We start from the raw sequence: 27763 nt of genomic DNA on the forward strand, positions 1-27763 counted from the left end.
TAGAGTTTATAAATAGATCAAGAACAATGCAGCTGTTATGGTACACGCCTCCCACGCCTCCGTCCTTACGTCACATTCCAATCAGCTTAGCTGATAGAGGGCGCAATTACCACAATCTGACAAGATGGCTGACGACCTCAGTAAATCGTAAATCTCGTCGGAAAATTACACATTTCACAGCGAATTTTGTGAATTTGTGACTGTAATTGAGAAGGATTTAAATCACGGAAACGGAGATGTTTTCTAAAGGGAAAAATTGGATCCAACAGGCCGTCTGGAAGCCAAAAAATCTCCACTCGTTGGAGCATTTAAAGTAGGTGTCTATCGTCGATTCTCTTCTCCCGTACGTACGCAACTGCAGTGTTAGCGACGCGACCAATGTCACGTTCAGTTCGCGGTTGTCAAATATTTTTTTCAGTAGTGGTCTGAACGGAATGGCATTTGTTAACTTATTAAAACAATGTATTTTGAACATAATCGATCAATATAGGTAACACGGTGAAATCGTAATGTTTAGACAGTTTTAGTATGGTGAAATAATAACGTTACTGTGGACGTTATTTTGGAACTTTACAATGTGTAAATGGGTACTGATACTGTCAGTGTAATTACTCCAAGGGTACTGTGAATGTGTTGATCATGTCACGACTCACGAATATGGTTTTGCTGGATAATGTGATTACGTTCTTTAAGTATTTACAATTTATGAGGAGGTCATCATGAGTTCCACAACCGTACACAAAATTGAAATCTCAGAACTCTGTCATCAATGCATACGTACTACTGGTGCGCGTATACCGCCGTACCGGTAGATAAAGTTGACATGACTAGTCTCGCACACGTGTCAGTTATTAATAATATTCACATACACACATAAACGTAATTTTAAAAAAAACCCACTATAATCTCAAAATTGATAATGTAATGTGGTATACTGAGTCAACAAATCACATCTTTTATAGCTTCTAGCCGAGTTTTGGTGTTTCTGTTTTCTCACTGTTCTTTTCATAACCTTCACACCTTTGTGTTGAGTACTGTGAACAAGGTTCACTTATCAAAGTGTTTTGTTGAGACCATCCACTGTACTGTGTGTGTGATTGGTGAATAGAACAATGTAAATCAAATTTATGTATTTTAACACCCAGACAGACGTACTGCACTGGCAGATAAATCGACAGACACGGAGAGTAGAAAGACATAGTCATAACCACATGATAATAAGCCTGAGACTGCAGTGCACCCATTTCAAGAAACTGTTTGTCCATCGAGCATCAAGCTAACAAATACAGTGTATATACTGTGTATATGTATATGTAGATGTTCAGACCACAGGGTAAAGGACCAATGATCAATTTTGTACTCGCGATTTTCCAGATTTCTAATATTATTTTCTGTATATTTCAAATAAAGTTTTAAATACTGTTTCCTAATACTGTTTATTTCTATTTCCTACCTGATATCAATGTACAGAAAATAATATTAGAAATCTGGAAAATCGCGAGTACAAAATTGATCATTGGTCCTTTACCCTGTGTTCAGACCATGGAAGTATAAGTATATGTAGGTTATACTTCCATGTTCAGACTGACTCATTATTCAAAATCCAGACCATATTTTTGACAGAAAAAACTATGTACAATGAACATATTGTGTTTACCTTTCCCAATACAGTATACCAATACTTTCTATTTCACTATTGTCTTTCAGATTTCTATATCATGTATTGTCCAAGAATCAGATGGTAACAGAGCAAAATAAAAGCCTTCTGGTAGAAACCTTGAGATCAATATCTGAAATTCTCATCTGGGGTGATCAGAATGACAGCACAGTCTTTGAGTAAGTGTTAATATATGAACATTATAGTATTTTTTCTGTTGTTCTGTTCGGTATTGAAAGACTACCCCAGTGTGATGAAAAAGATGAAAATATGAATTATTATTGTGTTACTACACTGTATTGAGTTGTATGTTTGTATGTAGTTTATGAACAAAAAACATAGTTTCCTTGCTCTGGAATCATGTTTTCTATTAGTTCTGAACTCAGAGATGCGTACATGTAAACAGTTTACCTCCGAAATTTTGGCTAAGTCACTCGGCCTTCATCAGCTGTTATTGTATACAGGTCTGTGACTTCAGCTTGTCATATGACTCCAGAACCAAATTCTTACAATGTTTGTAAATTGTTCCAAGTTTCTTGGTTATGCGATCGTATGACAAGTCTCCATCATTGACCCATATACAATAAGAGCTGATGAAGGTGAAGTGATGTCGTTGAAATGTACTTGGTAAATTATTTGAGCGCTGAGTTCAGAACTAATTCACAAAATGGTTTATTTTGGTACAGCTCTTTGCGTGCCATGTCTAAGTGAAGGCTTACATACATGTAGTTTGCATGTACCTCACAGACACTATCTAATATATTTCCTCTTTGACCATCTTCAGAGAGGAAATGATACATCATGGCCTGACTACATAATATACATATTTGTATTCAAGCTTATTTTGAGGTCAGAGTTAGGGTGAGGTTTAGACCACAAACATAAATCTGATACATCTCAATGACAACTTGTGGTCTCTGTTCTACAGATATATTTCTTTAATGTTGAAAGTTTCAAATGTTTATAAATGCAAGATTCAAAACTGTTTATAATTTATATCATGGATAATTAGCAATACTAACTATCTCTATAAGGTCTGCTTATGTAGCCTGTTACTGCTCGCTACCCCATAGAGAGAGAGAGAGAGAAAGAGAGCATAGTATATAAGTCAAAGGAAGCCTGGATCGAGATCAAGTCAAATGCAAATTTTTTTAACAAGTTGAACGACTAGCATAGTAAAAGGGTACTAGAAGTTGATATTTCATCACACTGAATGAAAACAATGTACAAAATCTGTTTGAATACTGTAAATTTAGAAATCTTCACTTAAGACTTATTTTCGCTTATTTCGCTAAAAAAAATGTCTTTTTGCATGTGAACACAATATCCCAGTTTGGTATTTAGTAAAAATTAGTCTTTGAGAACTTGCCAAAGATTGTAAAATCATAAAATTTTCTAGTAGTGAAAATATCTAGGTTTACACTATGTTCCCAGCTTGCACGAGACAAAATGTACAAGTTTATTTTATTTGTTCTGTAGTGTTTACACTTAAAAACACTGGTAGTTTGTTCATTCATTGTAATAATTTTCATTGACAGTTTTTTCTTGGAGAAGAATATGCTGGCCTTCTTCATCAAAATCCTACGTCAGAGAACTGGTCGTTATGTCTGTGTTCAGATCCTACAAACACTCAATATTTTATTTGAAAATATTAGAAATGAAACTTCATTATGTAAGTATGGCATATACTGTATAATTTGTAGTTTGATAGTAAATGTTGTGGATATGATATGAGGAAAGTGACTGTTGTGTCGAACATGCATATTCAACATCATTGTAATGTTCACATAAATGTACATATTGCAAACGAAGATGAAGTAATGTACCATGTTTGTTTGTTTTTGTGTTTTTGTGTGTGTGTGTGTGTGTGCACGCATGTGTGTGCATGTGTGTGCATGCGTTTATGACGGGTTTTTGTGTGTGTGCATGCATGTGTGTGTATGCGTGTGTGACAGGTTTGTGTGTGTGTGTGTGTGTGTGTGTATGCATGTGTGTGTGTGAGTGTGTGTGTGTGTGTGTGTGTGTGTGTGTGTGTGTGTGTGTGTGTGTGTGTGTGTGTGTGTGTGTGTGTGATACTGTTTGTGTGCACTATTCAGAGGGTGTTGTAGTGTATTGCAGAGCTTTTAGGTCCCAAGAATAGTGAAATGTTTATAGTGAAACTTGATTTCCTAACAAATATGCAAAATGCTAGTAGTCTGGATCTTTTTCAATTCAATACAATATACAAAAATTACTGATAAAAAACCCCAAGTATTTTAGACATTAGTTAACATATTTTGTGACCTTTTTCAGACATTTCTTAAACTTTCATCAGGTGCTACATGTACATACATAATACATTAGTTTGAATGCTATGAATTTCTCTTCTATTTTTTTCAGATTACTTGTTATCAAATAACCATGTGAATTGTATAATTGTACATAAGTTTGACTTCTCAGATGAAGAGGTAGGTAGCTAGTTTTTGCCTTGAAATTAAGAAAGTGTCAAAATAATCCTCTCTGTCTCTACAAAAGTAGGAATTCATCTTGCCAGGAATGGTACAAAGCAATGTAAAGCTGAAGTAACAATAGTATTATTTTTTTGGGGGGAGGGGGCAATTTTGAGAGATCATCTTTACCAGAGAAGAGATGGCCTTGTTGAAAGGAGGAGTACAGTGATGATACCCCCAATTTGAAGGAGGGTGCTGCATTCTCAATTTCCAGTTTGCAGTCTGGAATGGCCTATTGAGACCCTAGACAAAAATCTATGGTTTTAGTTCAACTACAAAGCTCAAACTGATTCACAACTCCATATTTGTCTTATCCTATCCATTACTGATAAGACTTCAGCAGCAAGGTGCTGTGAGTGTCATGTACATGTGTACAGTACATAACATACAGTCTGGTACTTGAGGAATCTAGATTGTATACCAACTGTGTATCTAATATCTCACTTATAAGACGAGTGTGAATTTAGGGGACTCCTTGAGTAATGACTTGAAGAACAGTTGGTGACTATTTTTCACTCAGCCTGCAGATGCTATTTAGCCAGACCTGGATGACTCCGGAAAAGCCTGTGAACTGACTGGGAAAGCCTTAACAGCTCCACAACGGCGTAACATGGAACATGTAACCATAGACCCTACCCTATGTTGTAACATATGACACGAGATGGCCCTGTCATGTAGTCATACACTTGAATTAATTTCTGTTGATTCTGAATATGCGGTGAATGTGTGGTTATGTTTGTCTGTGTATGTCTGCATAAAAGAAAACCACTAGGCGCAACTCCCAGCATGGACTGTAAGATATGTCATGTCCTTTCACCCTCATTGGCCTCCTCTCTCCCCATGGGTGGGGTTGACTGATGTGTGAGGGCGCCCCGTCATGGCGTACCTTACAGGCTACTCTGCTCTGGGTACAAAAGAATATATATAAAACCTATGTATCTAATACTGACTTATTGTGTCTGTTCTTATTTCAGATTCTTGCCTATTATATATCGTTTTTAAAGACATTATCCCTAAAACTCAATTCACACACCATACATTTCTTTTACAACGAGGTAAGTGCTTTATCTGGACCGTCACATCACCCAGTCCATCTTTTGAAAATATTCACTGTCTGTGTATTGTATATCAGCTTTATACTCCATGGGTAAAGATGTCGTAAAAGTAATCGTGTATTCTTTCTCTCTGTGTCCTTTTATAACCCTCTTGTTTTTTTATTTTGGCATGTCCCTATTGTCTGTGCTGTGTGGTTGGTCCATTCCCAAAGGAAATAGGAGAAAAACAGGTTCGCTTGTGAAAATGTTGTGTGTTTTTTTTCTTTTTTTTTAATAACATTAGAAATAAAATATATTCCTTGTTGAAGTATACTGTTAGCACACTTTTTTTTAATAACATTTTTTTGCAAAATTTGACATCTGCATCATGCATGATTTGTTTTTTAACAGTGTTAGAAATTGCCATGTTCATTTTGTTTTAGAGTTCCATGTATATGCCCAATCTGATTAAAATCCGATATAGTGTAAACGTCGAGATTTCTTTTTGGACGTTTACTGCCATGTGTTCTTGTGTGAGCATTCCTTTATACATACATCTGACATAACCCCATAGGCGTTGCCGTACCAAATCTAAGTGCTGAGTGAATTCACTCAACGAATGAGAATGTGTAATGTGCCGAAACATACGGGTACAGTATTTCAGAGTGCTCTGTTCGAAAAGAGCATGAGCGCAGTGCGCAGACAATGATGTTATCATTATTGTTTGGTCGTTCTCTTTCTTTCACTTTCGAATGCTTAGTGTATATATTGTAAGATGGATTCTGATTGGCTACTCGTAAGTACAAGATTTGGTACAGGAATGCCTATGGTGTTGTGTCAGATGTATGTAAAGAACGTTCACAAAAGAACAAACGACAATAAACGTAACAGCCAAAAAGAAATCATGACGTGGGCGATACATCGGATTTTAATCAGATTGATATACATGTATGCCAAAACAGGTAGCCATGTATTAATAAGTTGAGTGCCACACTTGAAAGCCAGACATTTAATATTCCAGGAAAAACGTATAAATGATGATCTCAGACCCAATATTAGATAGATATGAAATAGGCCTTCCTCTTTGACAAGCTCTAGCTCTGTATTAGTCTTGATGCCAACGTGCTATCGAATCATATCTAAGCCCTTGGAATTTGATGAAGGAGAGCACTAAACTAGCTCTATATCACATGGTTAAATTTCTAAACTCTTGTTTTTACTAAGGAGCACACCATGCTGTCAGTGTTCTTGTGTGATGATGCAGTGTTTTGCACTGAGTAACATGATACTTCTACTTTATCAGACTCTGCCTGGAATATGTGACTTCCTAATTTTAAATAATTTGTTTTAATTTGAGAGTGAGATATTATGGTTTCATATCTTTGTCATACATTATTATTATGCCTCTGTGCTAAAGTAATATAAATCACACTCTGAGATGAATTCCACAATATATGAAATTCTAAAAAAACAACATAGAATTTCATAATCATGTTGTTTCATGGTCACAAATACATTGTCTTTAGCAGTTTATAGATTGGTAATTTGAGGCAAAAAGATGACAAAAATGGGCAAATTACTGTTGCTTGGAAAAGGCTTGCTTGTCTTGCTTGGCCCCAGACTCTTCTGTAAGGGTGACCCTATTTTCTTGGCTGTTTCTCATTACCCGACCGACCCAAATTTTCAGCTCTGACATCAGCATAAAAAAGTATTTTGTATTTGTGCCCATCCTTGATATTTTGAGGAACAGTGCCCTCTCTGGCAAGAATAAGCAAGTGTCTGGACTGTCGATGTCATCTACAGTCATGGTGGCGATGATGACACTTGTTCATGAACAGAGCATTTTTTCATGACGGACATTATTCAAATGGGGGGGGGGGAGGGGGCGCTGAGAATGTGCCATTTGTGTACAGAAGCTAGGAAAGGGCTTGTTACCAGGAATCCAATAAAAAGAAGATAGAGAGGAGGAAAAGGAGAGGCAGAGAAACATAAAGAAGATAATTTTCAATTTTCTTACTTTTTTTAAATTGACCGACTGACCGACTGACCCATACTTGCCATGACAAAGTAATGAGAAACATTTTTAAAAAATAGGGTCACCCAAATGAAGAAGTGATGAGTGCACAAACAAGATGGAAAAGTCTGTTATTCATCAAAAACTTGTTTCATGGGAAAGAGATATCAACAGCATACAATCAAAATTAATTTCTGAATGTCCTTAAGGAATCTAATTCCCTCTTTATTTAGGGCAGTTTATATATATTGGTAATGTGAGGCAAAGAGATAATAACTATTATTGTGGTTCTTATTGTAGAAAGGGCATACATGCCTGTATGAATAGAATGTCTAATAATTAAACACACTTCATCGACCCTTTAAATATGTGAGACACCCAAAAGATTTGCCATTTTAAGTGAGGGTCCGGGAACTCCAGATTTTTGTAACAGTGGATGTGAGCAGTAATGTAAAATATTACCTTCCTCTGTATTTTCCCTAATATTTGCCCAACTGATATCAGTTTCTTTAGTAAACGATAACTTTTTCTTCATGCATGGTTTATCTTTCCACATGGTTTATCTTTCCTATGTCGCTTAAAATGACATGACCCTGAATACGTTGTCTCTGTTAACACAGCTGTCGCCCACTTTGCCTTGTGTAAATCACAATTTGTAGTAAAAAAAAATCAATAGGCTCACATCATGTCTAAAACACTGTTACATGAAAAAAAGTTTGGAGCAGAGATTAGTTACTGTCTAGAAAATAAATGCAACGTAAGATAAGAATGAAATGTTTTGTTGTATGCACATAAAATATTAATTGCATGCAGGTTTAGAACATCATGTATAAACCCATGATTGAAGACAATGAAAAAACTATCTAAAGCATGCAATCTAAAAATTAGTAGAAATGGAGAGCAAACTGACATCTTAGAATTACAATAAAATAAATGAGTACTAATTGGAGAGTAAAACCACATACATGCACTGTACGTAGTATTACGAACGTATGTACGTACGTACGTACGTACGTACGTACATACACATACATTTCACACATACATACATACATACATACATACATACATACATACATACATACATACCACACACACACACACACACATACACACACATACATACATACATACATACATACATACATACATACATACATACATACATACATACATACATACATACATACATACATACATACATACATACATACATACATACATACATACATACATACATACATATACATAAGTTAACACACACACACACATACACACACATACATACATACATACATACATACATACATACATACATACATACATACATACATACATACATACATACATACATACATACATACATACATACATACATACATACATACATATACATAAGTTAACACACACACACAGACATGTTCATTGTTTCCATTTAAATCTTTTGATAAATGCGTTAACTTACATGCTAATATGATAATACTCAAATCATAGAACCAATGTAGAAGACCACGACTTAATGTTTCGTTTCTTTTCCACAGCATACCAATGACTTTGCTCTGTATACTGAAGCCATTAAATTCTTCAATCACCCAGAAAGTATGGTACGGATAGCAGTGAGAACACTCACTCTAAATGTGTACAAAGGTAGGCAATGGGTAAAAACCATAGACGTCTGTGGTAGAACAAACTATAATGAACTAATGCCATTGTTTGTAATGGTCTTACGATTTGGTTAATTTATAACTTTGGTTGATGAATATCACAATAACTTGATATCAGAAACTCAAAATGAATGAATGAGTGGCTGGATGGATGAATGAATGAATGGATGGATGGATGAATGAATGAATCTATAGTAAATTGAATCCAGACTGTTTAATCTGATTTTATTTTATTCATTTAATTTGTTTAATTTGGGGGATTTGCTTTACTCTACAGTCCATTGGATACTATCAACATGGATAGTGTTATAATTCATTTTAAATTACTTTGAATATATCAAATGTCATGCCTGACGAGTTTTCTTTTTTACATTTCATATTTGCTGTGTTAGTGAATGACAAAGCCATGCTGATGTACATAGGAAATCGTACTGCAGCCCCATATTTTTCCAACCTTGTCTGGTTTATTGGTAATCATGTATTAGAGCTGGACAGCTGTGTTAGGAATGATACAGAGTAAGTTACTCTATGTTGACATATATATAAACTGTGTTTCATGAAACAATAATGAACTAATGAATATTGTTGAAGTTACACTGTATATTTTCTACTTCAAATAAAGTATGGAATTATACAAACTCAAAGAATCAATCCCTGATATATGAAACTTGTGGTCATTTTGTATCACCCATATTTCATTGAGAGACAGACAGACAGACAGACAAAAGCAATGATACAGACATGAATGATAGACGTACATGTAATAAGGGATTTTATATCTCGTTGCATGATATCGCGAGATACGCAACAATGGTTGTCAAACATGATCTCGGTCACGAGTCAAAAAACAATGCATTGAATTACCATATATTGATTCTAATTATACCATTCTTTTATTTTCTAGTCATCAAAGTAGGAACCGTTTGTCTGATTTGGTAGCAGAGCATTTGGATCATCTTCATTATTTAAATGATATCTTTCATCTGAATATAGATAGACTGAATGAGATATTAAGTGATCAACTGTTAAACAGATTACTTATTCCACTTTATATATACTCATTAACAAAAGATAAGAGATATGATCAACAGGTGAGTAGCAGTTTGACCTCTTTTTTCCAGTTCTGTTAAAGCTGCACCAGCTGTACCTGGAGTAGAATTTTTTTAATCAGCTGACCAGAAATATGTTGATTGAAAAGTGCTCAAATACCAATAATTAGACATTGTACATATTAAGTACAGGTTCCTTTTATCTATAAGTTGTACAGTGATAGGTTGAAAGCGTGATCATATCGGGGTGTTGAATTTTGGGTGTGGACCCAAAATTCAATTTGAGAGGATTTACTGTACCATACTGTGTGTACAGCTACAAAAAAATGTTCACCCACAGCTGATTTGATACTGTACAGCGTGTATGATATTACAAGTAAGTTATTGTACCAAGTAAAAGTTTCAAAATATCAGTGGTTCAGTTGCAGCTAGTGCAGCTTTAAAGGCCTGGGATTCAATCCCGGGTTCTTGCATTTGTGCTGTCTTAACAGTGGAGTGATGAGGATTACATAGGATTATAATTTTGTTCTTGATCTAGTTTCTCTATAAGCTAGTTCTGTCAGTCAATTGTGTTTTCACACCCAACTGTTAATCCTAATCTGAACTGTGTCCTTAATATTTGTTAAACTGTTGCCCTGTCCCCATGTGTGTTGAATCTGTTTGAAATTGAATCAAAATGGACTTTCCTACCTCCACGTATACTAATAGTGGTTTGACCTGATTAAGTCGAATCAATTAGAAACCACTTGGGGGTTGGGGTGGGGGGGGGGGGGGGGTACAATTCAAAACGTAAGTAAAATCTGATTTAAAAAATAAAGTGAATCAATTCAGATTCATTTCTCAGTTTTCTTGTGGGGACAGAAACCAGTGTTGAACCGATTTAACTGAATCGATTGATTTTGAATTGAATCAGGTGGGGACAGACCTAATGCTTAGACGTGGTTCACATCTAGACTCAATAATCAAAATGTTTACTTGCAGTGAAGGAAAATGTATGTAAGTTTGTGTAAGACTCATGCAATCAACTCAGGTTTGACATACAGTCCTTTCTTGATGACATTGTCAACTACATTATTTCTCTATTGTTTCTCTCTGACAGGAGGATAAACCTCACGTTCACTCAGTGGTTGCATTGTTTTTATTGTCTCAGGTACGTTTATGCTCTTTTTTTCTCTTTCATTATTTTTCACACTAAAAATGTAATTTCCATGAGCATACATTCACTGAAATCATATTCAAAATATTTAATATTTTAACATTTATTTATTATCTACAGCACCCTTTCTATTGTAGAAAAAAATATTCAAAAGTGCTGAACAATAACAATTTTAAAAATTAAAAGCCCTGCCATTGCAGTGGTTGAAACCTGGGTGTTGACTGGAATATTTACCAAAAACAAAACTTGCAAAAACAAAAGTTCTTGGCCCTTGCCAAAGCGAGGGCACTAATGCAGTTAAGTGTGGTATATACAAATGTATATATTAAACTTACCTTTTGTTATCATATGATATTGTCTTTCAGGTATTTCTGATATTGTCCCATTTTCCTGTTATTACAACCCTTGCTGACATGATTATAAATTGTGATATCGACACAGTGTCTAGTCTGATGACAGATATAGGTGAAGGAGAGGTACGTTGTTGTTGTTGTTGTTGTTGTTGTTGTTGTTGTTGTTGTCTTGACAACCATGCTAGTCTTCCCAAGATGTGCCTACTTTAAGTAGTGTACATGTATCTTGTAGATGTGTGTACAATCAACCATTCATGATGTATGACATGATCACCTACCAGTACCACGCTCCTACGCAGCGCTACCGTAAAAATATCGACCTCAACAACTTCCTGTCCAACTTTCTGCGTAGCTGTATTCAGAGGGGGCCATATTGGATTTTGTCATAAAACCATAGTGTTCAAATATAAATAGTAAGACATAAATCTAAGAGCAGATTTGTTCATAAATGATATGAATTTTAACAACTATTCCTCTGTGGCGAAGTTTCTAGATCAGTGGAACAGATTTTGACAAAGCATGTACAGGAACGCTTGCTGCTGCTAAATTTGTATACATGTGTATACGCTGTACTAACTTTTGGTGGAATTACTCGTATCAATTTAATGGAATATATTTTAGAATTCAGCCAGCATATTCTATTTATAAATTGTTGTCTTTTGTATTGTCAGAGATAGCAGTTACTTTATTTCTATATATTTCTATTATTCTTTATCTAAGATGAGTAAAAGGGGATTCGTAGCACCATCTGAAACACTTGAGAAGTCTTTGGAATCGTCCAAGATATCGTCGGCACCATACCCACCCCGACGAGCACCCAGGTATAGAGACTCCTCACCAGAAGATGATGAGGGTGATGCAGAGAGGCGGGCTACAGCTAACTCGCAACAACAAGTTGAAGATGACGATGATGACGATGATGAAGACGAGGAAAAATTTGTAGACACTTCCCCAGGTAACGGTCACTAAGGTCTTACTTCTATGTGAAACTGAAAGATTCATTGTCATGGAGACTCGTTACAAACTGATTGTTAACTGATGTACTGTATGCGAAATTAATCACTTATTATGTGAAATAATTGTTTGAAGTCAGGTATAGATACAATCTAATTAAAATCCGATGTAGTGTACACATAGCGATTTTGTTTTGGCTGTTACGTTTACTATCGTTTGTTCTTTTGTGAGCATTCGTTACATACATCTGACACAATACCATAGGTTTTCCCGAACCCAAGCTTGTACTTACAAGTAGCCAACCAGAATCCGTCTTACAATATAGCACTCAATGTTCGAAATTGAAAGAATGAGAACCACCAAACAAAAACGATAACATCATTGTCTGTATCTTATGCTCGTACTCCTTTCAAACAGAACTCTTTGAAGTACTGTACCCGTAGGTTTCGGCACATTACCCATTTTTATTATTAGTTGCGTGAATTCACTCAGCGCGCTTGCGTGGCCCTGGGAAAACCTATGGTATTGTGTCAGATGTATGTAACAAGCGTTCACAAAAGAACAAACAATAGTAAACATAACGGCAAAAAAGAAATTGTGATGTATACACTATTTTAATCAGATTGGTATAGATATTACAAATGCTGCATATAGAGCCACATACTGATATATTAATCTTGTCTGTTCAGATGTACCAAGTAGTAGTGGCAGTTCTGAGCATGGGTTCTATAAATTAAATGAACAAAACTCTACAGATGAAGAAAAATCACATGCAGCCATCAGAGGTGTGAAAGATAGGTAAGTGTCATAGCCAAGGATTAGCTTGGATTTAAATATGCTTTTCAATGGGATGGGGTGGGGTGGGGTGGATGGGGGGGGGGGGGTAATGGGGTGGATGGAGGGAATGTGGGGGAGGTAATATATGTTTTCCATCAGCAGAATATTGGAAATAAGTTACCAGACCTAGTGAACTCACTGAAAAAATATGGAGTAACTATTGAAGACAGATACAATAACAGCTATCTAACAGTGTCAATATCATCTCTTTATAGGCCATATTGGACAGCCATTGTGAACACATTGAACTGTAATGAAAGTGACTACAAGGCCTTGTTTACATTGTGTTTGATGTATGCTATGGGTAATAATACAGGAGTCAATCCAAGTTTGTTGGATACCATTAGTTTACCTTCTAAACGTGAGGTAAGTAGCTCATTGTGTACAACTTGTGTTGACAGAATGTTTCATATGTTTTCTTGTCAAAGTGATCTTGCGTGCATTGTACAACTTACTTAACTAGAAGAATTTACTGTATTGAGTGATTGCGATATTAAACTTACACACTTTTATTGTGTTCACTCACTCACTCACTCACTCACTCACTCACTCACTCACTCACTCACCCACCCACTCACCCCCACCCATCAACCCACTCACCCACCCACCCATCCACCTGTCCATGCATCCATCCATTCATATACATGTCAAAAATTGATGGAAGCTACAGTTTCTCGTTACTATTTTCAATTATTTTTCAAAAGTGTTTACACCACAGATTGTAGGAGAGAGTGAAATTCAAAGTAAAAACACACCATGATGTGAAATCACGAAAAGTGACATCAAAAATTGTGTGTATTCCACAGGATAAAAGTGAATATAGTGTGCCGTTAGTGGAAAGACTAATTACCATTATGAGCCAAAGTTGTCAGTTTGACAGCAGAGTAAGACCAGCTACATTACAGATGGCTATTGTTCTATTAAAACAACTTGTCTACAAAGATAAATGCTATCTACAAGACATGCATTTAGCCTGCATTGAGGTAAGTGTTGACATTTGGTACCGTCTTAGTGAATACTGCCCTCTAGTGGCAGGGTTTGGTAGTCAGAAATCTGAGTGTGAATGATTGGCCTCAAGAGTATTGTTATCTAGTGTTTAGTTTGTTGGTAACATATTAACAGGATGTGTACTTAAGGGCAGATATGTTAGCGTTCCAAGTAGACAATTTTATAACATAGGTACAACATAGAAATAACCATCATTGTATTTTGGGGTCAACACCATGAATTCTACTCAATACAAATTACTATAGGCCAATCTGATTAAAATTTGATTTAGGGAATTTTGCATGATTTCTTTATTTACCTCCTACTTTTATTGTCATTTGCTCTCTTTTTTTGTTCTGTGAGCACCTGATACCTACATCTGACACAATGCCACAGGAGTTCTTGTACTGAATCTCACACTTACATGTAGCCAACCAGAATCCATCTTACAATGTAACACTCGAAGTTCGAAAATTAAACCAAAGAGAACCACCTAATAATAACGATGCTTGAGCTCTTTTCCAACAGAGTGCTCTGAAGTACAGTGTACCCGTACGTTTCGCCACATTCTGTGTTCTCATTCGTTGAGGAGATTCACTCAGTGCTCTTGAGAACTACTATGACATTGTGTCAGATGTAGGTATTAAGTGCTTACAGAACTGAAAAAAGAACAAATGCCAATAAAAAGTAGGAGGTAAATAACGAAATCATGCCATGTTCCCTACATCAGATTTACTATAGGCACACATTACAATAAGTCAATCTTGTTTCATTTTGACCCTCTAGCATGACGTGAAATACTTTTGCAGCTATCAAGTATTATTCACTATTTTATGTATCCTTTCATCTGATTTCATCTGTTTGTAATATACAGGGTGCTCGAGAAGAAAGCAAACTGCTACTGAGAAACTATTACAAAGGAGATGAACTGTTTCTGGATATGTTTGAAGACGAATACAAGAATCTCAAGGTAAATATTGTGTAGTCATGATGGTTGAATGGTTAGAGTTGCCCACTCACAGTCTGCGGGTCGTAGGTTTGAGTCTTGCCACCGCTGTTTGTTTCTGAATGACTGAAGTCCTTGGGCAAGATTTGAATGACGATTGTACCGCCAGGTGTTTTACCTTTGTTGATGGGCATAGTAGGGGGTTTCTCAAAAGTTATGTGTATATGTGTAATGTACCACCAGGTGTGCGTTCTACTTATGGTGGTCAAGTGTGCTCCAGTGATGCTACAGGTACCTTGTAATATGCAGTTAAATTCTCTCCCCTACAAACTATAAACTCAGGTTTGATATACCCCTCTACTAGCAAACATTAATGGGATGTGTTGTTTTGTAGATGAGGCCATTAAATGTGGAATTTTTGATGATGGATTCATCAATCTTGCTGCCACCTACTGGTACACCACTCACTGGAATTGAGTTTGCCAAAAGACTGCCCTCTGGAGACCTAGAAAGGACAAGGAGGGTAAGTTGAGCATTATGTATGTTCCATCACTATGCCACAGATGGGTCATGTTTTGATTGCAATAACAGTGACTTTCAATTCAATACATGTATTCACTTGTAAGTTGTATTTTCAAAGATGTAATAACAGTATTACTGTAGTGGCATACTGGCAGGGCAAGACAGGGTACATAAACACACACACACACACACACACACACACACACACACACACACACACACACACACACATACATACACAGACACAGATACACACAGATAGACACACAGATAGAGACACTCAGACACACATAGCCACACACACACATGCACATGCACACAGATAGACACGCACACACATACACACACACACACACATACATACACACACACACACACACACACACACACACACACACACACACACACACACACACACACACACACACACACACACAAACACACACACTCCTTTGATATGGATAGAAATGCATGTAATATCCAATGTCCCCCAAAAATGGGGACTGAAATTTATTTATTTCCTATTGTCTTCACTTCCTACGATAAAACTAAGCTGTTCGTATTTTCTGTAGGCTATCAGGGTGTTCTTCCTTCTGAGAGATTTATCTCTGACACTAAGTGGAGAAGAAGAAAACAGGTTACCACTGACAAAACAGGAAGAACTTGTTAAAGTCGCTGACAAATTAGACCTAAGTAAGTGAACCAGGGACCTGTTAAAATAAAGACCAGAAATCAAACAAATGAATAAGATTTATAAATAAGATTGCAGTTTTTATATGAAAGATATTTTTTTTATGTTTGGTAAACCAAACTAATTTGTACATTAAAAGCATTAGAACAATGTAATGTCGGGCAATGAAATTCCTTTCTCTAACGACTGTAATTTGTGAATCTGGACATTTTCACGACAGATTTATTTTCGCATATTTTGCTAGAAACAAAATTGCAAAAATGAATAGTGACTAAAATGCATTCTTACATAAACATAATACACTAGGCTGGTATTTAGTAAAAATTCGTCTTTGAGAACTAGCTGAAGACTACAAAATCATAAAAAAAAATTGTAGTTGTGAAAATATCTAGGTTTACAGTATTAGTAGTACTATGGTCTTACTGATTCACAGATAAATATTCAAATTCGAGGGGAAGGGGGGTGTTTCTTTGAAGTGAAATATGGTAACGGTGGTAATGAAATAATAAAGAATAAAAATATTTATCTGTTTATACATGTAAGTCTGATATTATTCCATATCACAATATCTGCAGTATAATGTATATGTTGATAGCCACTCTTGTACAGAATTAATTGGTTGAACTGTAATCTGATAACATTTCATTGTTTAAATCTTACAGACAACAGAGATCTCATTGCTTGTACAGTTGTACATAAAGACAAAGTCACTACGTAAGTACACATACCTTTAAATGTTGTGGTAAATTCTCATCTAGTGCATGTCTGCAAGAGGTATTCAATAATTCAAGTTATCAGAGAGATAAAAAAAACATTTCCTGGTTTGGCCACTAGGAGTGCTGTTTGCAAACCGTTTTGGATCCAGAAGTTAGGGCCAGAATAGTTGATATTTGAGTGTAAAGACAGCTGACACTCTGTTATGGACATTCAGAATTCTTTTACATGCATTTTGTTGATGGAATAAATAGCATCATGACATTCGAAAAAGTTTCAATAGATTATTAGGTGGTATGGAAATTGTAAATTACTCTGACTCAATGTTGAATCTGTTTCAGTCCTAAAAAACAAAGACGGTTCTTGGTGATTGATCCCCTGCAGCTGATTCTTGTAGAACCAGATACTAAGAAGTTAGGTTGGGGTGTTGCCTCCTTTGTAGGACCTCTACAGGTAAGATTGAATTCTGGTCTTCTAGAGATAAAATTTTCTTAGTTAATGCCATGCCAGATGGAAGGTTTCTGGAATAGCATTTATAATGTTGGTATTTATATAGCACTTTCCCACTCTGTGCTCAAACTGCTTTAGAATTATTACCCCTGGCATGGAGCTGTTGCAGCACGTCAGCCCTTTACTTCCTCAACATCCTGGGGAGCATACAATCCATTGCAGCCTCTATGAGTGCAGAGGATTAGTGCTTGCGCGTTCCCGCAATAGTAGGAATCGGTGGTGAGAGGACTAAAGCATTCACATTGCAACCTCTATCCTACCAGCTCCCCAATTATACAGCTGGGTTGACTGAGGCACAATCGTGGTTCAAATCTTGCCCAAGGACTTTAGCAATTCAGAAACAAATGGCAGTGATGGAACTTGAACCTGTAACCTGCAGATTCCTAGCTTAGCCACTCTAACCATCCACCTTATCATGACTCCACACATTATGGTAACTTAGGCTTTAGGTCATGACCTGAAGATGACCGTCAGTCATTGAAATAGTGGAAGTCTCTGGTATTTTATGGCCCTGTTGATTGATGAAATTAGCTTTTGATGAGAACTCTACACTGTGAATGAAAATTATTCAAATGTATAGAGGGTAATCTTTTAATAACAACCTTTGACTACTTAACTACAAACTATGCTTAAAGGGGCACAAGCTGAGTTTTGTAAGTTTTTTGGTGAGATTTATGCTGCATATTTAAAAATCACTTCCAGTATTCTACTGACTGAAGCTTACATAACTATCACTTTTATTTGATTGAACTCAAACCAGGTGTCAAAATGTAACATATAAACAATCTGATGAAGTAATTTATTATACATATAAAAAAATATCAAGGAATCCATTCTAGGCAATGAACTGTTCGAACAATGCCAGAAGGCAGTTGTAATGTCACAGAAGGCATACATTGATATCAATACACTATAAGTTGTAGTTTAATTGAGATTTTATGCAAATATTGTCACGTAGGTAAAAGGTTTATAAACTCGGCTTGTGCCACTTTAATGTTCAATATTTCAGTAAGTAGAATAATATTATGTAATTCTTCATATATAAAACAGAAATATTGCAGAAAAATGTTGACTTGACTAATGAGATTGGTTTATTGTTTTCTGTCTGTCCCTCAGGATGTAGAGGTAACTGGAGATAAGGATGATAGTAGATCACTGCGTGTAACAATACATAAAAGAGCCAACAGTTCCCATGTTAAACCAACTCCACTACTAGCAGCACGGTTTATCTTTGATGACCATATACGGTGTATGGCTGCCAAACAGAGACTAAGTAAAGGTGAGCAACAATAGCACTTCAATGATAAAATTAAAGTGGCCATATGATTGCGGATTGGGTATTTATTTTGGATTTTTAAATTTATGAAATAATTTTATCATGGCTTCCTATTTGAAAAAATCAATGTAAAACAACATATACCAAGTCCTTTTTTGAACTCAATAAATTCCAAAAGAGAAATAATTGTGTGAAATGTTATACAAACCTTTTACAAATTTTTCAGCTTTTTTGCAATGTATTGAGTTACAAACACAGACTTGCTTGGTCAATGTTGTTTCACATTGATTTTTCAAGTAGGAAGCCATGATAAAATTATTTCGTAAATTTAAAAATCCAAAATGAATACCCAATCCTTGTTCATGGCCACTTTAAGATGCACCAAAACTAATAAATATAATCTTTCTCTAGAACAAATATTAATTTATTTTCTACAATGGTTTTAAAAATGTAAGAAAACATTTGAATTTCAGTTAAATCTCATAGTTACAATATGACATGTCATTCTCAGTGTATTCCCATTGTAATTGAAGTAAACTTATTAAAACATGAATCGTGAAAGTTGCTGAACTTTAGAATCAAACTTTTCCCGTAGATTTGACCACAGAGCATCTTTTTAAATTTTAAGCCTGCCATATTGAATGATGCATTCTGGGAAATTGAGTATAGTTCCACTGACAAAGATGAATTCACAACTGTTGTAAACAGTATATGACATTGTAATCACAGACAGTGTAGTCTTGGTTAGCCAGACACTTGTGGGAGGGCGCTTCTTCTGTTTTACCCATGATACAGTATTACCGCATCCACAAACAATCCCATAATCCTTTGTGTCTGAGCATGCTCAGTAGCGTGGATTGGCAGTTGGCTGTTGTGTCATACTGAAGTGTGCATGTCTTCATTTTCTATGTTGACAGGTCGTACTAGGGCAAGACACCGCAAGATGGAATGTATAGCAATATTACTAGACTTGCCTGTACAAACCACGCCCGGTACACCACAGACACCAACCTATCCTCCATCATTACATCAAGTAACGTCACATCCTGGGATGGCTGTACCAGCAAATGCTGTGCCGTCGCAACAACCACAACCATTCAGAACGTACTCTGATCAAACATTTAGAAGGTAAGAACTTACCGCCGATTTGACAAAATAAAAGAATGAAAACGTTCACATAGATGTTGATAGATTACTAGTATTGGTTTCCAACATTGTCTCTACATTTGCTACAACGACAGACATTTTTGAAGTTATACTAAAACTTAAGAGATAATATCAACACTAAAAACCAGGGTGCACACACAAAGTAGTTGCCTTGTCAGGAAATACTAGTCCCATGTAATTTTGAATGACATGGCTGCTATGATAGTAAGTACTTTGAACTTGTGCATTGTTCATAGCTATAATGCGCCAGGTATTTACATGGACTCATTCAACCACAAAATTGATGAGTATATATCTCTGGAAAGAAAGCAAGACTTAGTCAAGGAAAAGCAGAAAACTCCTTGCTTGTATAAAGTTTCCCTGTTCATTCAGGCAAATGCATTAACTTCCACAAGTGAAGTAAACTTGGAGACTAACTTTTACACCAATACTAGTAATCTCTCCAATATCTATTTTTGTTCTTTATTTTGTCAAAAAAGCTGTGAGTGTTTTATTATGTTTTGGGAACACCAGAAACAGAGAGAGATGATCTGGTCAAACTTGCATAAATTTCCATCGTTTGTACCATAATTTCGGTTGGTAACCTTAGTAACTGAGGGTTAACCCTGGTAAAACTTGAATTTGCACATCATTTCGCATCCTCCCAAGTTCAAATTGACGCCATCTGCATGCTGATAAGTGAAAGTGAATGAAACAAACACATTTTATCTTATTTAAGAATCAAGTATTTTATTCAATAACTTGAATTCACAAAGATATTCTTTTCCCTTCAATAATAATCACAGATCGGGTCACCAACCATCAGACCAGTCCATTCCAAGATCGGTTTTTGCATCTGTGGACAAACTACCAACATTTGCAGCGGCAGAGAAAAGGTCAACAGACTTTGTACGACAGGTTCCAGCAGCCTCAGCAGGTATGTCTGAAATCAGAAGAGTCTGAAATGGTTCAGTCTCCATGGATGTGAAATGTAATCATGACTGAATTAACTAATGACAGCCTGCCACAAAGTATCATAGTATATGCATATAGGAGAATATTTCATTTCCATTCAAGCTTTGAAATTTGACTTTCGTGTACATATTCTAGTGAATTGCATTTCATTTATTTACACAATTTTTTCATTGCTACATTGAAAACTGTCTTCGAGTGACTTGTTTTCTCATGGACTCCTTTTCCTGCAGATTTCCCTGGAGTAAGAATGTCTGCTCCAATACCAGTCCGGCCATCACCAACGCACTCATCCCATAATCGTCCACAACCAATGTTACCAGGAGGAAGGTTTACGTCATCACCAGAGATAGAACAGGCACAAGAAGCAACCTCACCGTCAGCTTTCACCAAAGAAGGTGTCAGGGGACAGTCCTCTATGAAAGCAGTCTCCCAGAGAGAACATACAGAATGGTCAAATCATTCAGAACCGCATTTAGATTCAGAGAACCCATCTTTGTCTCCTAGTTTGGTACCTGCCAAAGCTCCAACAACTTCTCTCCTTACGGATGGAGAGGACCCTAATAACGGATCTGGGTCACCCAAGATATTGCCACCAACGTCAGCTGAGAGAGTTCGTAGCTTGAGTAATTCATCTGCAGATGGCACTGCATTTCCACCTGAAGGTTTTGAGGACGGCCGAAAACTAGGCTTTGGAAAGACGCAGGCTGCCGTCGATGTGAATAAAGCCAGTGCACAGGCTCCACTGTCACCAGGGAGGAGCAGGCTGACAGATTTAGCTAAAGAGTCACTGACGAGACTTGCACATCACAGGGAAAAGAAAGTGATCTCGGAAACGGATGGAATCGAAATGACTAGTTTTAATGTAACAACCATGTCCAGTAGTGTTAGTCCAACTGATGGAGATCGAATTACTGCTGCTGGATTAGAAGGGTCATTTACTTCAGTATCGGAGATCGACCCCAATTGTGAAATCAAACATGATAACACCCTTCCAGAAAGAAAACATTTGCCAATAACGTCTGATCAGACCACAGTACTGCAACACCAGGAACATTTTGATCAAGTTATAGCGCGAGCCAAGGAATCGGAACATATTTTAAGAACTGGGGCAGGGAAAGACTCCGGAATTGAGGAATCAGAAACGGATTATCCTGATGACCTGAAAGGAGCAGTAGGTGGAATTGTTCGGGAGATTGAATCAGACCATTCCAGTGATTTTGATACTGCAATGCAAGATTTAGTGCAGTCCCAGCTAATGGGCCTGCCGAGAGACAACCAGACTGTAGAGATGAAAGCAGACAGTATAGACCCTGAATCTGATTATCAAATGGAACGCTCGGCAAATGAGGGAAACATGATAAGTAAAGAAAATGTGAGAGACTGCAGTGAAAGCCAAGAATAAGACTATGGTTTGGAAAGTATTCCTACGAATACAGACAGTCGGGAAGTAAATAAAACAAAGAACAAAACACTAAATTAAAAACTTTTGAAACCCGTTTGTATAGAGACAGAAAATTTCAATGCCGAAGATCAAAATGACAATGATATGTGCAATAAATACCATGAAATTGAAAATATGTACAGTCCAAGATGATCCTAGCAGTCCATTTGCAGGTTCCATGGGTGAGCAATGTCTTCTGTATGTACACATTGTTGTGTATTTTGTATCATGTAACGTACAGCTGGTATGTCTGCTAAGAAGGACTTCTAAATATGCACTGTCGCCTACATATAGAGTAGCTGACATGTCTTTAACTTTGCATCTGTACCAAAAGCATATATCCACAACGGATCTATTTACTGAGCAGAATCAGAAAACTGCATAGACCTAAATTTTGGGGAAAAACTACTATTTATGTGGAAAGTTGGTACAATTTAGCAGTAACGTTATGACTGCAATGTCACAAAATTAGACAATAGAGAGGTTTAGAACGTTAGAATGCGTTTATCGTATGGGAGCATTAACATGCAGGCATAATGACGTAATGTAATGACGCGTACGAAGTTGTATTTAGTGATGCATGCAGAACACCTACATGAAAGACAGTGGAATGTGCAGGCACATATTAACATCTTCTGTCCAGAAGGCCAAACACATGACTTTGTTTTCCAAATTGGATGGTACTTTTGACATGTTTCTTTGTAAGCACCCTAAGGAAAAACCGAACAACTAGTTTAGTTATATTTCCGAAGTTTGATATAAAAATTAAGACATTTAATATAAGAAAAATGACAAAAAAATTAACAGATATTTACAGTTACGTGTAGATTGCTACAGAACGTGTGTTGCGTTCGAATCACATGACTATGATGCTATGCTACGCATATAGAACACACGTCAATATGTGCATCTAAACTTCTCTATTGTACTCCAAAACCTAGTGGAACCTAGTATAAAGTAAAATAAAATTTTATGATTTTTATTTTGGTGGATGTTCAGTGTTTTTAAAACACTTGAAGTATGTTAAACACATGTATATCTTAGTATAGACTGTACGATACATTGTGTCACTCTGATGTGTGAGGGCGCCCCATCACGATGTACCTTACAGACTAATCTTAGTATCGACTGTAAGATACGTTGTGTTGCTCCGATGTGTGAGGGCGCCCTGTCATGATGTACCTTACAGACTAATTTTCGTAGAGATATAGGAAAGCTATATAATAATTACTGTAATTTGGGGAAAGGTGAACAGTTTATGCATGTCAAGATATATTCACAGTATTAAAAGTGCAATGATGTGATAACCTGTATGGGGCAGTCAGTGGTGCCATGTAGAAACAAGGTGTTTTGTTGAAATGGAAAAATAAGCTTCAGTTACGTTTTATATCATTCTGAATAACTGGGTCAATCTCTTGACAATGACTGAAGTGTGCAGTCGAAAATTTTTCAGGTACAATTTTCAAGTTTTGGTTTGAACAAAAGTTTAATTTGATACATTGTTTTACCACCACAGATTATTTTTCAGTCGATGTAAATTACATACTGCAATCAATCAAGACTGGGGAACAACAAGTCTGGCAATTTACACTGTTCTGTTCTGTATTTTCTACCAACAATGTTGCAGGATCTCTAACCCCTTGTTGTGAGCTCACAGCCATATTTTGATAAATGAAAGTTACCATGCATGCAAACCATTATTGTAAAATTTCTTGAGTTATAATCACTAATCTCGTAGCCTGGAATCCATGCGGATGAAGATTTTAGATTTTAGTGAGGAGAAAAACCAAAATTTCAAATCCCCCATCCGCATGGATTCCAGGCTAGTAATCTCCAGGAGCCATTGTTTTTGAAGTGCTGAAAAATCTATCTATGAATTTGAAGGGGGATGGGGTACCGTTGCAGTTCCATTCTTCTATCCCTTCCTGACATCCAACACTATAGCCTTTGAAATGGTCACTGGTCTGAAAATGAACATAGTGATGGTCATATTTCTGATGTAACACTGTATTTTTCATTCCATTTGTGTGAAATTACATAAATTATACTCTTTTGCAATGGAAGCTGACCCATGTTGTAGGATAGAATACATGTACCAGCTGACCCATATTGAGTATCAGACAGAGTGCTTCATTGGTAACCAGTAACCCAGTGTTATACATTATATGCCACGAAATGGCAAGGATAAGAATTCCAATTTTGCATTTCAACAAAACCGTCAAAATATTTGGAAAAAATTAAAATAAATGAACTTAGAACGTACAAGGTACAAGATATACATGTACACATACTAAATGCAATGTTTTGTATCATTCAGTAGTATTTGACAGTCAGTTGGATTTCAGCAGTTTTATACATACAAATTCCAAGATACAGTGACGAAAACGTAATATGTACTTGGTTAAACCATAGACCCTCCAGGGTCCACAAGAATTGATGGCAGGTTTTCATACTAAAAAAATCCCCATAAACAAACGATGAACTGTGACAATTTTTTCCATAATGAAAATACATATTTGTTTGAAACACTGTTTTAAACTTTTATATATTCATTTGGTGCTGTTTTGTACAAACTACTACAAATCCATCTCTAACCAGCTGTTTGCCTAGATGTACAGGTTGCAAAATTTTCGTATCCGAAGCTGTTTATGTGTAATTGTCCATTGTGATCAAGGGATTTAGTTTGTTCTGAAAACTGCTTTTGAACTCTTTTTTTTTTTTAATTTGTTTTTATTGATTTTAAGTAACAAGACATGCAGAAACATAGATAAAAAGGGTATTTTGGTGGAACTATATTGAAAAGATTCCTGGTATTAAATATATATTACGTATGATTTGTAGCAAGTACTCAAATGCACACAGAGATTTGAATCCACACAAGGTGAATATCTATTTTGGGCAAGTGCACGTACTTGGGATTTGTACACATTTCAGATGTACATGTACTAGTATATAAGATGTACCCATATAGGGTTTGTATACCAATTTGTGACGCGAGTGCCACATATGATTTGTGCCCATTTGTGATTTGTACTTAGTACATACTTGAGTACCCATTTAAGACATGTACCCACACATGTGGGTACCCGCTTTGGACATGTGTACCTATATAGATTGGCACCATTTGGAGTGTGGTTACCTTCACAGGTGTTTTTTATACCCATCACAGATATGTGTACATTTTGGGATGTTCCTACCACAGTGTTACCTCAACTGTTTTATCAGTTATTCTGATATATATAAGTTTTTTTCTTTTATAATAATGTTCTCCTGAAAGGTATATTTTTATCAGTGCAGTCTTCTGCTGAGTTCCAGTTTTCATTTTATGAATCGGTCAGTGATAAGGTTTACATTTGTGCCAAGTTTGTAACCAGAGTGCATCATCATTCAAAATGGCTGCCACCAGGCGTCAACTCGGTGTTCTTGTTCCAGTAACTTTTCTTCAACATTTTATGTCTAATAGTTGGATAAAGGGCAGGAACAGGATGTTTGCCACCGCCCCAAAACAAACCATACCCAAGTACATTCCCTTTTGAACAGCACAGACTGAATGGTGCAGGTTGTGCAGTTTTTCAATGGCTAAATAGAAGCAATAGATAGTGGTGATAGTGCTATCACATTTACAAAAGACAAATCTCAGAATTTTATTCCACATTTTTAGTCATTTTTGTTCTGAGATGTGATTTCATTTTATTTCGTCCAGCAGCTGTAAATTTTCTTTTAGTGGGCTGAGATTTAAACCTTGCCTTCGTATTCTGATTTAGAATTTTTATTTGTAATTTTTTTTCATTTTTATTTCCAACACACAATGCACTCTTTGTATTTCTAATAGTTCAGTTCTATCCTATTTACGGAATATTCCGTTCAATCTCTCATAACCTAGACTTGTTACTAGAATTGCAAAGTGCTGATGATATGGTTTGAAAATCCTCAAGGCAGAATTACCCAATCAGTTTGTCGTCGCCATGGTGTATTCAAATGTATGCAGATAACACACATGCAAATGACCTGTATGCAAATGAATATGCCCAGTTGAGATGTGCATTCATCTGCATACATACCATTTGCATGTGTGTTATCTACACACATTTGATTACACCATGGTGATTGGCCAATTCTGCAATGGGGATTTTCAAACGTATCATCAGCATTTTGCAATACAACTTACAAGTTACAAGCGTATGAATGATTGAGAGATTGAACAGAATATACCATAAGTGCTGTAAACAGGCTAGTACAAGGCAGTATCAAAACAGGGGGTTATATTTTGAATATTATGCTAATGTATGTAAATTAGTCATAAATATGCATGTTATGTAACTAAGAATTTAATAATTAAAGAACAGTATATACTTACTAGGTAAAATACAAACCAGACTGGTTCTGCAGTGCTTTTCATTTATGGTTGAATGGTCAGAAATGTAGAATCAGGAACTACTAGGTGTTAAATGAGTGTAAGACTTGGCATATGCCCAGGTGGTCATCTTATGTGTATGCAAATGTATGTAAATTTCCTTTGTAAGCATAAGTAGTGATAAAATAGTAAGAGAGAAAAACCACTCCAGGAAATTTGAGACATTTTCATAAACTATGGGTTCTTGAGAGTCATTTCATGATTTTACACCACATACAATTACATGCCATTTCAGAGAATTTGTCAGGTTAATCTAGTGCCTTTATAGGGTATCTTTTTGCTATGGGATATTGCATCATGGGATTCAGCGGAAATAATTATTCAATGGTTGAACACTGAATATTCATGAGTACAAAATACTGTACACTGGAAAACAGCTGTCTCATGATGAATATTCAGTGTTCAACCATTGAATAAATTTAGTGCTGCTGACTCCCACAATGCAATAGCCCATGGCAAATATACCCCCATATCCACTCACAAGATCAACTTTCCATCTACTGCACAAGAACAGTTTCTCTGAAATCGCAAGTAATTGTAGATGATGTAAAATCATGAAATGACTCTCCAGAACCCATAGTTTACGAAAATGGCTCTATTTTCTGGAGTGTCGTTCCCCTTTAAAGCTAGGAAGTGGAAGAGAGATATATTAGTTGATCAATCCAGCCCACATGTCGTAGGATTACAGAAAACATGTAGGGAAATTAGACTCTCCAGAGAGAAGGGAATAGTGTAGAAGAACAGTTGAATTGAAGTGAAAGTTGTGTAGTTGATTATAGTGCAGTATATCCATGTGTAGGGAGTACACCTTAGAGCCAAGAAGACAACACAACATAGTTGAAATAAAGGCAGTGCAGTTGATCACACTGCAGCACATGACACAAATCCAAGTGTAGGAATACTAAGTTAACTTCTGAGCCAGGAAGATAGTAGA

At 36.3% G+C, this 27763-nt stretch overlaps 1 protein-coding gene across 2 annotated transcripts; it reads left to right on the top strand.

The window, feature by feature from the left end:
• Nucleotides 1–129: 129 nt before the first annotated feature.
• On the top strand, nucleotides 130–26773 carry LOC144435017 (protein CLEC16A-like). 2 transcript variants are annotated; one of them, XM_078123550.1, is made up of 24 exons: nucleotides 130–313; nucleotides 1708–1836; nucleotides 3196–3329; nucleotides 4037–4104; nucleotides 5121–5201; nucleotides 5414–5431; nucleotides 8736–8841; nucleotides 9251–9374; nucleotides 9763–9949; nucleotides 11007–11057; nucleotides 11429–11539; nucleotides 12137–12371; nucleotides 13060–13168; nucleotides 13423–13573; nucleotides 14014–14190; nucleotides 15069–15164; nucleotides 15535–15663; nucleotides 16235–16355; nucleotides 17016–17067; nucleotides 17409–17520; nucleotides 18694–18856; nucleotides 19771–19981; nucleotides 20806–20936; nucleotides 21205–26773. In XM_078123550.1, exons 1-24 carry the CDS (start codon nucleotides 237–239, stop codon nucleotides 22374–22376), a joined length of 3945 nt encoding a protein of 1314 aa, XP_077979676.1. In that variant the 5' UTR covers nucleotides 130–236; the 3' UTR covers nucleotides 22377–26773. The 2 variants fall into 2 exon arrangements, with proteins under 2 accessions (XP_077979676.1, XP_077979677.1); XM_078123551.1 differs by lacking the exon at nucleotides 5414–5431.
• The last annotated feature ends 990 nt before the right edge of the window (nucleotides 26774–27763 follow it).

The sequence above is a fragment of the Glandiceps talaboti genome, chromosome 5 (assembly GCF_964340395.1).
Source record: "Glandiceps talaboti chromosome 5, keGlaTala1.1, whole genome shotgun sequence".
Lineage (NCBI taxonomy): Eukaryota > Metazoa > Hemichordata > Enteropneusta > Spengelidae > Glandiceps > Glandiceps talaboti.

What these genes read in the sequence shown, in the direction of transcription:
- LOC144435017 (XM_078123550.1), top strand. Translation starts at nt 237, where the DNA reads ATGTTTTCTAAAGGGAAAAATTGGATCCAACAGGCCGTCTGGAAGCCA. An exon ending in CACTCGTTGGAGCATTTAAA is followed by an intron (nt 314 to 1,707) that starts GTAGGTGTCTAT and finishes ATTGTCTTTCAG; the next exon opens with ATTTCTATATCATGTATTGT. An exon ending in TGCATTTAGCCTGCATTGAG is followed by an intron (nt 14,191 to 15,068) that starts GTAAGTGTTGAC and finishes TGTAATATACAG; the next exon opens with GGTGCTCGAGAAGAAAGCAA.